The sequence below is a fragment of the Misgurnus anguillicaudatus genome, chromosome 22 (assembly GCF_027580225.2).
Source record: "Misgurnus anguillicaudatus chromosome 22, ASM2758022v2, whole genome shotgun sequence".
Classification (NCBI taxonomy): domain Eukaryota; kingdom Metazoa; phylum Chordata; class Actinopteri; order Cypriniformes; family Cobitidae; genus Misgurnus; species Misgurnus anguillicaudatus.
This window is the reverse complement of record NC_073358.2, coordinates 36,174,025-36,185,370: the sequence shown is the minus strand read 5'-3', so window position 1 is coordinate 36,185,370 and position 11,346 is coordinate 36,174,025. Positions and strand designations below refer to the sequence as shown.

General features: G+C 33.8%; 2 protein-coding genes across 2 annotated transcripts; one reads left to right on the top strand and one right to left on the bottom strand.

Annotated features, from left to right (window-relative positions):
* Positions 1-92: 92 nt before the first annotated feature.
* LOC129440085 (uncharacterized) lies at positions 93-2,252 on the bottom strand. The gene is made up of 5 exons (XM_055199180.1): positions 2,096-2,252; positions 1,636-1,932; positions 1,104-1,193; positions 953-972; positions 93-551 (listed from the first exon to the last, which is right to left on the bottom strand). The coding sequence occupies exons 1-5, from the start codon at positions 2,136-2,138 to the stop codon at positions 498-500; spliced, it is 504 nt and encodes a 167-aa protein (XP_055055155.1). The 5' UTR covers positions 2,139-2,252; the 3' UTR covers positions 93-497.
* An 830-nt stretch (positions 2,253-3,082) lies between these two features.
* imp4 (IMP U3 small nucleolar ribonucleoprotein 4) lies at positions 3,083-11,097 on the top strand. The gene is made up of 9 exons (XM_055199181.2): positions 3,083-3,233; positions 6,130-6,238; positions 6,324-6,407; positions 6,505-6,614; positions 7,094-7,226; positions 7,434-7,588; positions 10,438-10,532; positions 10,624-10,697; positions 10,775-11,097. The coding sequence occupies exons 1-9, from the start codon at positions 3,231-3,233 to the stop codon at positions 10,885-10,887; spliced, it is 876 nt and encodes a 291-aa protein (XP_055055156.1). The 5' UTR covers positions 3,083-3,230; the 3' UTR covers positions 10,888-11,097.
* The last annotated feature ends 249 nt before the right edge of the window (positions 11,098-11,346 follow it).

Below are 11,346 nucleotides of genomic sequence, written 5' to 3'. Positions count from 1 at the left end.
GCAACGATAGAATAAGTTTCTAATAGAGACAGTTTCTGTTTTTTTCCGTATTTTAGTTCTTGTACTAATAATGAGAGTTAACAATGGGAAAAGACTTTAAAGAAATAGGCATTTTATTTCACAGACAAACACTGGAAAGTCTTTAATGCAACCAATGTACAAAAAAAGATTAAATGGTTATTATATTTCTCAAATTCACATTGTGTTGTGTTATTAAATGGTGTGAACATGGCATTTTTATAAGACATACAGTAGGGTTTACTTTAAGCTGATGCATAATTATTTAACTCCTAAAATGTAAATGTTCAAGGACTATTTTTTATTTAAGAAGAGAGCAATTGTTTCGAGTGTTTTAAAACAAAAGCTTTACAATCACAATTTACAAGGGAAAGCAACAATCAGAACTGTGCTTATTATTTAAGGAAAACAAACATTTACATCTACGGCGTGGTGATGGCTCACCATGTTTTCTTACGTCTTCAGCAAATCTAGCTGCTTTATTCCTTCACCTGCATCCTAATATCTTCATAAGTTGTATCTTCATTTGTTTTCTGCCAAAACATTTCAGTTAAAATAGCACCAAAATATTTCCATACATCTTCAGCTAAAACATGTTAGTTTTGCAGAAAAGCTTTTTGTTAGTGTTTCCAGTTGTTAACAAGGAAGACTTTATGGGGCGGTTTCCCAGACAGGACTTATGCTACTCCCAGACTTAAATGCATGTTTGAGCTGCCTTAATATAAAAACACCTTACTGACATACTTTAATGTATATCAGTGTCATTGTTTAGTCCCGAGATGCACACGAGTGTTGTTTTTCGTGAGGTTTGCTTGTAAAAACTACTTAAATATTTTCTAATATAATATAAAATAAGCATAGTCTTGAATTAATATAAACCCCGTCTGGGAAACTGTCCCTATGTGTTATAAAGCAAATGATTAAAATATCCTACCTTAGCATTTCCATTTTTTCCTAAATTAAGTAAAGAAATTATCCATGGTTAGCAAATTATAAATCAATAAATCCTTAGAAGTGCTTAAACTAAACTAAAAATGTTTCTGATTAATATGTTATGAAAGCAAAGAGTTTGTGTCAACACTCACTGTTTATATAAATGTACGTTGAGATAAACACCAAAAACATCAAAAGAAATACAATCCAGCGGAGAATAGACCACACAAAGTTTAGGGGAGCTGAAAAACGTACGATAAAAGATCATTTTCAAAAAAATTATGTTTTTAAAAGTGTAATAAAACTGCCTGCAATTTTTAACACTGCACTGAAAAAAAACACAACAACTTGGTTTTGCAAGTCAATTTAACCTACGATTTTAAGTTGACATAACTTATAAAAACATGTTAAAATTGTTAAATTGTTTTGTTAAGTTAAAGTAACAAAACATATATGTTGATTTGATAAAAATGTCGCATATTTTTTACAGTGTAAGTAGATATTTTAAACTGAAAATATTTCCTAATTTCTCTGTTGTACAAAAATTAGAAAAATTTGAAAAAAACTTTTAAAAAGTAAATTGGATGCCTTAAAATGTTTAATTATTTTTTACAGTGTAACAAATAAACTGTTTAAATTCGTTTAAATTAACTGCAGAAATAGTCTTACTGAAAAACAACTTACAGGAAAAATATTTCTCTCCCAGTTTAACAATGGTTTGGTCTTTATCCATCAGCCCACACCAGTAAACTCCTTCTCCTTGTGACAGTGCCAGCATAGAGACAGTGAAGGACTTTTCATCATTCTTTACACGTATTTGACCCTCATCAAGACTTTCGATGCCTGGCCTAAATGCGAACCCCGTACAGCAGTTTTCATCCTGGACATCTCTCTTGCACCATACTCTGGTTCGAGATTCATTCCTAGATTCATTTGGATATGGGCAACTGATGCTTTGAACATATTCTGACATGCTTTGTCCTGTGAAGAAGATTGATATTTGGTATAAAATATGTTTAATTGCTGACTATTCACAAAATATTTGCCTTCTGGTCTTTACCAGATTACGCCATTAAAAGTTAAGCTGTTTTTTAAAGGTTAAGATGATGGTTTAGATTTAGTTTTATGTATTCATTGACCTTACCTGTTAGGATCATTAGTAAAAATGTTGGTAATAGTAGATTCATTGTAGGTGATGAATGGCGGACAGGTCTTTAAGTGTGCAAAAGTTTACGGCTCTTATGAAGGTTAAAGGAGGAAACACCCACAGGAAATAACTAGCCACGTCTCTAAATAGCAGGAACTTGGGTCTTAGTTCTCTTTTTTATTTAATTTCCACATGCCTCATCTGTTTCTGCAGCCTGTCACAGGAAAAAACTATTTTATAGCTTTTATTGAATAAAATGTTCAAACTGCACTTAACTATTTTTTTATTTAGTAGTTTGAAAAAGTAAACTTCAAACTTACTTTTTTGCCCTTAATAAACGTAATATTTGCCCGTGCCCGTTTGCGCATTAATAGCCCATTTTTATAAATTAACTTTCACAGATAGAATTACTTGTCAAATCTTGTGTATTTGAGCCAGATTAACGGCTGTGTTTGTTTAAATCAGAAGTGCCCAAACTAGGGCCCTCGGGCCAAAGTTGGCCCGTCATGCCACGTGAGATAAGTAAAAAGAATAAACGTCATGCTGCAGATGTTCATATTTCTAATTAAACATTATCTGAAATGTAGCTTTTTTTTATTTGTACATTACAAAAAAGTAAATTGAAATTAAATGCAAGTAATTAAAGTGAATGTTTTTTATGTACATGCATACTTTAAGTTGTGTAAGGCTATTAATGGAGAAGTTGAGGCAGTGGCACACAGACAAAAGAAAATGTAAAAATGATTGGCAACACTTACCTTAATAAATAAATAAATCTGCATTAGTTATGCATAAACAGAGTAATGTTTGCTTATTTATAGTAGAAAATTATAAATTAGGAGAATTAGGGCAACTTTAATTTAATATAACACAGCATTTACTTTCGGCCCGCGGCCCTCAGTCAGATTTAATTTTTGGCCCTTGGACGGAAATAGTTTGGGCACCCCTGGTTTAAATCTTACAAAAATTAGTCGTACATTTGTTTATTTTGAAAGTCTGTGCCACATTTTGAACCTTTATTATGAAATATCGCGTCATGTTTGTTCGCGATCAGTGATTGGATGAACGGATTGTCCAACAGGAAGTCGTGATAGTAGACCGTAAGGCGAATTATCACGTGTAAATCTTCAAAATGGTGAGTAAAAGTTATGGCCATTTATTCAGTCTAGGCACGATATTGTTTTAGAAAGTATACACATGATTAGTAGATTATTAAATTATGATATAAGTGTCAGTTTTTTATGGGTCCCAGCGCATTTACGAGTGCGGGGAAATGAGTTAACGTTAGCTGATAAGAACGCAAAGGAGGCATGCGAATCTCTTGAGATCACCATGAATATCATAGTAGTATCATAATATCATATCATCAGTCATAGTAAATCTAAAATTAAAAACCCGAATCAAGTCAAAGTCTTAGGGAAAATGACAACGTTAATGGGATAATGCTATTACTGGTAGGAAATATTACAGTATCCAAATGTTTGTGGTCATAGCAAGACCAACTACTACTCACCTACTCACGAGGAAAACATTATCTCTAGTATAAGGTTTGGGAATATTGGTTTGGCTAGTATTTCTTTTTTAAAAAGCATGCTGATGGAAAGTGTAGCGTATGTGATGCTGCTAAATTGTAGAGCATGTTATAGAACACTCAACACTGTAATAATAAGTTTAACCAGGAGAGACAGCAACTCATCCAAGAGATGGAGGTAGAAAGTGAACTTTTAAAGGAAAACACCACCTTTTTTGTATATGTTCTTACCTTAACTTAGTTGAATTAATACATATCTATCTTTTTTCAATGCGTGCACTTTTAATCTTTGTACAGCGCCTCGTGAATCTGTTCGTATTTAGTCTAGCCCCATTCATTCCTATGGCTCCAAACAAAAGTTTTATTTTATGTAACGTTAGGGCTGCAACAAATATTCGCGTGTCCCATTAAAAATGCCTCTAAAATCAATTCATAATCGATTTTGAATCGATTCTGTGTTTCATGCACAGCTTGTGCGTGTACTACAGCATTTGGTCAGTAGGAAGTTCTTATAAATCTAAAATCATTATCAGTCGGAGTCGTTTATAACGTGCATTTAAAAAACACTCATTAAACAAAATCATTCAAAATATTCTTTATTATCATGAAAATACCTGAAACAATTTGAAAATTCATATAGACATTTCCTGGAATAGTGTTGTTAATGCTGCTACTTCTGTGGCAAAAAGGGAGTTTTTGCACGAAACTTTTTTAAATGCAAATGCTCTAATGTAAACAGGGCCTAAGTATGGTGGCACAAAATTAGGGCTGTCAAGATTAATCGTGCAAATGTGCATTTTCTCAATCAATGAATTTTAATGAATTATGTTAAAAAGAATCTTCATCCACACTATACACGACCATAAACGCATGAAACATGACCAATCACATAACTGGGCATGCGTATAAAAGTGTAAAATAACTTATTACTCTAATAATTGCTTACCTTTGCATTCTCCGACAAAAAAGCGTGGTCAGCTAAAGTATTAAAAATTAATATGACGTTCATTTTTAAAAGTGTGCGAGGTCCGTGCACGTCCTCCACTAGCAACAGAGAAATAGCAAAAAGCGCAATCGGCTAAACGAGCATTAAATATTAATATGAAGTTGATTTTATTGTTTTTATTAATTTATATACACAAAACTTATCAACAAATCATCAATTAAAATTAAGAGACAAATTATATGTAACGAAATTCATTTTAAAGTAGCAAACAAAACTTAAATTAAACTCGAAAATAATGTCTGACCATTACAATTCTCCCTTCATATTGGCCTTTACAACTCCCTAAACAAAACATAAACAACATTACAACAATATTCAAACCCAACAATATTAACATAAATATAAAACAGACATTATCTATAAGGATAATGTTAAAACATTCTGATATAGCGTTTATAATAGCTGGTTGGTAGATGTTTACTATTTTTAGCAAAACCTCCGTTGCAAACCTCCATTTACCTGAATAAAATAATTTTTACTTTGAAAATGATGCGCTGTCATTTAAACATCAGCTGTTCGTTTACATAAGACTCTACGTTCATTTACACTGCAACGCAACGTCTGAGTTCTCAAAAACTAAAACAGGGTCTTCTTCAGCATTTGCAAACGAACCCGTTTATCAGGGTCGAAAACGGTATTGTAGTGTAAATGAAAGGCGTAAACGTAGCAAAAGTAACGCGTTTTAAAGGATAAACGCATTAATGTAAACATAGCCTTACTCATGTAACAGTCTTTAAATAGGGAAAACACGGAAGTGTTTGGTGGCTTCTAAATTTATCCCTGTTTGGAGCCATAGGAATGAATGGGGCTAGGCTTAATGCTGGCGCATTCACGGGGCGCTGTGCAAGGATTGGAAGTGCATGCATTGAAAAAGATAGGTGTGTATTGATTTGTTTAAGTTGAGGTAAGAACATAGTAAAATATTGAAAAACGGTGGTTTTCCTTTAAGAATAAAAGCAATTCTTCAGAAAAGTTCAGGTAAAGTTTGTTTTAGGTCTTTGTTTCACTTCTTGGAAGAAACTGGTCTGATTAGAAGAATAGAGAAATTCCTTATTCTTTTTTATTGTTTTCTTTCTTTATTTATTAAAAGGAATTATTTTTTTAAGCTATTGTTAGGATTTAAATATATCCAGACTCACACTCCATTTCGGTATGTTGCGGTAATGCTTCGAAAGTTGTTTGCCATCCACCATTAAAAAGGAAAGAAGAAGAAGAAGAATTGCCTTTTATTTTTCTTAACATATTCGACTAGATAAGATGCCTTTTGGGTTTGTCGCCTATATCTATTAACATGAGGTATTTTTTACAGGAGTATGGTTTTAGTAAGCCAGTCAGTGCTACTCGTTGGTACTGTATTATGGTCAAACTTGATATTTATTCAAATCTTAGCTTAGTTTTCTTTATTTCCAGAAGCATTCATTTTCTTGGTCTCTTGTGCAGTTAGCAACTGTATTCTGTGTATTTAAATGGATGTGTTTTTATTTTGTGATCTAGCTGCGCCGCGAGGTGAGACAGAGGAAGGAATACCTTTATAGAAAGGCTCAGGAGGACAGACTGCGCACTATTGAGGAGAAAAAACAAAAGCTCAAATCTTCTCTAGATGGTAAGACTTTACCCATTTATCTCCTCAAATGTGTCACCTGTCATTTGGCGTTGTCATAAAGTTATGTTGTTGTTATGTTTTGCAGAAAATCGTCTGATACCCACTGAGGTTCGTAAGGAGGCGTTGAAATTACAGAAACTTTTGGAGTTTGATGATGAGGGTGCAGAAGGTGATTAGAGACCTCCATTGTTATTTATATATTTTAAAAGTCTGTTGTAGTGACCATCTGTCATATAAATGTAGTATTCATTCTTCATATTGTTTAGGTGTCAGCTCTCATATGGATGATGAGTACAAATGGGCAGGAGTGGAGGACCCTAAAGTCATGGTCACAACATCAAGAGACCCGAGCTCGAGACTGAAGATGTTTGCCAAAGTTTGTAACATCACTTAATTTGAATGATCCTAAATGGGTTTGATAACTGTAGACCAGTGGTTCTCAAACTTGGGGACGCGAGATGGTGCCAGGGGGCCCCAGTTTTATGACATTTTATAAAATAAACAAATTCATCATAAATTCTGTGTAACTAAACCTAAAAAAATAAGGCTACTAACAAACAGCACTACTTTGTATAATTTAATATGTTTTGTTTAATTAAAATGTTACGTCTTAGAACACATTTGTCATAACTTTTCTTTGGGGGGGGGCCGCGAAGGATAGATCTGTACACACGGGGGGCAACACGTTGAAAAAATTTGTGAACCACAGCTGTAGACGAACTGCTACATTGCGTTTCCTTTCTGTGTTTACTGTATTGTTATTGTTTTCTTGTGACCATATTGAAATGGTGTTTAAACATGATTCAGAGAAATGGTGAGGTTGTGGTTTTATTTATGGTATTTTTACTTTCACAGGAAATGAAGCTCATGTTCCCTGGGGCCCAGCGTATGAACAGAGGAAACCATGAAGTTAAAACATTAGTGCATGCGTGCAAAGCTAATAACGTCACTGACCTCGTCATCGTTCATGAAACAAGAGGCCAGCCAGGTATGCGCTATTTTAAATGAGTTTCCACGTGGAACATTTTTATTTTCTGATCAAAATACACTTTTATGTATTGTGATTTAAAACCCTCACATATTAGGTATGGTACAGCATTGAAGTGTGGGTGTGAGGGAAATTCTCTGCGTGGTTTTCATTTGTTATATTTCAAAGGACATGGAGAATCTTGATTTTTGTATTTTCCTCCTTTAGATGGTTTGGTGGTATGTCACCTTCCTTTTGGACCAACAGCCTACTTCACATTGTATAATGTGGTAATGAGACATGACGTTCCGGAAATTGGCACCATGTCTGAGGCCTATCCTCATCTGATATTTCACAACTTTACATCACGTCTTGGCAGAAGGGTAAGAATAAAGGATAAAAAATAAGCCTTTCTCATGTAGATTATCTAATGGTTTCTGAATTAAAGCACCATTGGCACTAGCAACTTATAAAAAGTTTGAAATTACGTAAAGAGGTTACATCATTTTATAGCATTTTGCAGTTCATTGTCACATTTAGTTATTTGCATGGTTTGAAACTAGGGATGTAACGATTTAACCGTGTGTCCCATTAAAAATGCCTGTCTGAAATCGATTCTGAATCGCAAGGCTGCGATTCTTTGTTTCATGCACAGCTTGTGCGTGTACTACGGCATTTGGTTAGTAGGAAGTCCTTATCAATCTAAAATCATAACGAGTTGGAGTCAATTATAACGTGCATTTAAAAAAGCAACACTCGTTAAACAAAATCATTTAAAATATTCTTTATTATCATGAAAATACCTGAAACAATTTGAAGAACAGTGATCTAAATATTCCTGTAGACATTTCCTGGAATAGCATTCGTAATACTACTTCTTCTGTGGCACAAAGGGAGTTTCTGCACGGCGTTCGAATGTGCCTGGATTTCACCGTAATTCATTCAAATTCATTCATTGAGAAAACGCGCATTTGCACGGTAATCGTTACACCCCTATTTGAAACTAAACTTAATATATCCGCTTATGCTTGAAAAAATGTGTATGTGACTTTGTAAAGAAGGTTGAAAGGCTCCATAGTTTCTGCCTGATCTGACATGAAATTCAGCATTGTCATATTAGAAGAGTTTAAAATATAGTGCTGCCTCACGATTAGTCGCGACCAGTAATTTACAGAATAAAAGTTTATGTTTGCATAATATATGTGGGTGTACTGTGTATAATAATTATGTGTAAATACACACACACACACACACGCACGCACGCACGCACGCACACATGCGTATATAATTAAGAAACATTTGCATTATATAAATATATTTTTTTCTTAAAATTATACGTGTGTGTGTGTGTATTTATATATGAAGAGTTTGGTTCCAAAACGCAATAAATCCATTTTGACTAATTTCAGTAAGAACGTGTTTTCTATACCAAGAAAGTGACGAGATGAAAACCACTATTTTCTGTTACAAACTTTCACATATCATCTTTAGGTTATAAAAACATAAAATTGATTTTCAAAGATTTATTATAAGAACAAATTATTATTTTACAAAAATGCAATAAATCCATGACAAGTTTTTTTTCAAATGCTATAAATCTATTGAATCAATATATAAATGTGCATTTATCTTTGCCATGTTATATTCATTTAGTTGACTAGTGGTATACATTGATTAAAAATAAACATTAATGGCATTAACTAGGGATGAGCATTTATGTCATTTTTTCATTTCGATTAATCCATAGGTCTGAAGAACGAGTACTCGATTAACTGGGGGCGGGGCAATCAAAGGGGCGGGGCGTACATGTCATGGTGAAAATGAAAATATTTGAATTAACAACACTCAAATAAAACGTAATTTTGAAGAAACTATGCGAGAACAATGAACACATACTAGACTATTAATGAATTAAATGTTTTTAAAAGAACCCCCTTACAGGAAAAGCTGTGTGATGAAGTAAAACTAAAGGGTTAAGTTAATAAACACAAACCGAAGCGCTTTCTACATGACGCACTCTATAAAATATTAAGCCTTTATACAACATAAATGTACAACGTGCATCTATATGCATAAAATGCAAGACTTCAACTAAGTTTTCAACTAAGTTATGTACAGAAAGTTTAACTCCCTTTGTGGATGTGCATCATAAACAGCGCGCTTTTAAACACATCCAGTCAAAGCACAAGCTTCATAACATTAACCAGCTTAAAAGTCTTTTGCTATCATTTTAGCGATTAGCTGTGTCGTGTCGTCCCCTTACCTGTTCAAGATGTAGTGCTCGTATGGCTCTCTGGTATCTCTTGATATTTGATGTTTAAATATGAGATTATAACCCATTGAACTTTTGGCTTCCAGAAAATGTTCTTCTTCAAATATATAAACATACAATATACCAAATGAAAGAACAGACCCTCTGCTTTCAAAAAAAAAAAAAACGTTTCATCCTACCTTCAGTAGTTCTTTTGTAATCAGCTTTTGAATATGGGTAGGTTTTTGCCAAAACATCACATTTTGAGCAAAAAGCAGAGATAATTCAATTTTTGTGACGGACTTTTCATGGAGATCCCATTCAGAGCGATCTTTAAAACAGACACGGACATGCAGCAGCTTGCCATAGGGCAATACTTCCGGTTTTAAAAAGTTGCTAGTGGATAATGGCGGTATTGCGGAAAGACGGAAATACTCGTCATTGGCAGGGAAGCGTTTTCTCTTGATTGACGAGATATCCTGTCAATGGTGAGGAAAGAGTTAAAGTATTATTTTGTTTGTTTGTTGATCACGAAGTACAAAGTAGATGAGGAAAACTAGGATTCCGTGTGTATTCAACGCGCTGCCATTGTTTATTTACAATGCGTGGAATGGTGCACTTTGATTTGTTGAGTGGATTTATTGCATTCTGCGGAAAAGGAGGAGTGGCGTTTATCGTGTTTTGGGAACAAAGGGAGTCAAAAGATGACAGAATAACACAGCGGTTATTGTATTTTGCGTAAAATTAAGAATTCACTTTTTAATACTGACCTGATATAATACTGATTTGGCAGTAACTAATTTTTTAAAAATGGCGTTTATTCCGTTTTGGAACCAAACTCTTCATATATACATAATTATTATACACAGTACACACACATATATTATGTAAACAAAAACTTTTATTCTGCAAACGATTAGTCGCGACTGGCAGCACTATTAAAAGAGTTTGTGTGTTAAACTTAAAATGTTTTTTATGTAGGTATCCAACATCCTTAAGTATTTGTTTCCTGTACCCAAAGAGGATAGTAAACGTGTTATGACATTCGCAAATACAGATGACTTCATCTCTTTCAGGTGAGTGTTGACATTAACTGGTGTAGTAAGACTTTTGAGCAAAATATGTGATACATTTTGTGTCTGACTGTAATTACCTTGTATATTGCAGACACCACACCTACAAGAAAACGGACCACAAGAACATTGAGTTATCAGAGGTTGGTCCCAGATTTGAAATGAAACGTAAGTGACACTTTTTCTTGGTTTTAGATGAATTAATGTTAATGCAACAAATACTAACAAGTTGCACTCTTTTTTAGTATACATGATCAAGCTGGGCACACTGGAAAATGAGAGTACTGCAGATGTTGAATGGCGACATCATTCTTACACACGCACTTCAAAGAAGAGGAAGTTCTTGAGTGTAGAATAACCACAAATATCTGTTTTTTACTTGGCATGGACATAATCACTCAAAATATACCTAATCCCATTTATTTCGGACACTGAAAAAAATCTGAAAGAAATGTGGGACATGTTGCTCTTTGCAGACTACATGTGATTTTGTTTACTTGTTAACAAACTTCCAAAAACAGCTTTTGTACCAAGGTCACTAGACAATAAAAAAAAGTATTTTAACAAAGGTTTTGCATTAATTTTTTATGCCGCTTGACTTATATTTTGTCATATTTATATGTGCAAGGTTTGTATTTAAAGGGGACATATCATAAAATTCTGACTTTTTTCACAGTTTAAGTGCTATAATTGGGTCCCCAGTGCTTTTATTAACCAGTAAAATGGGGAAAAGATCAACCTCTTAACTTAGTTTTGGTAAAACATTCTCTGCAAGCATGTGAAAAAATAGGTCATTGAAATCTGTGATATCAGAAGG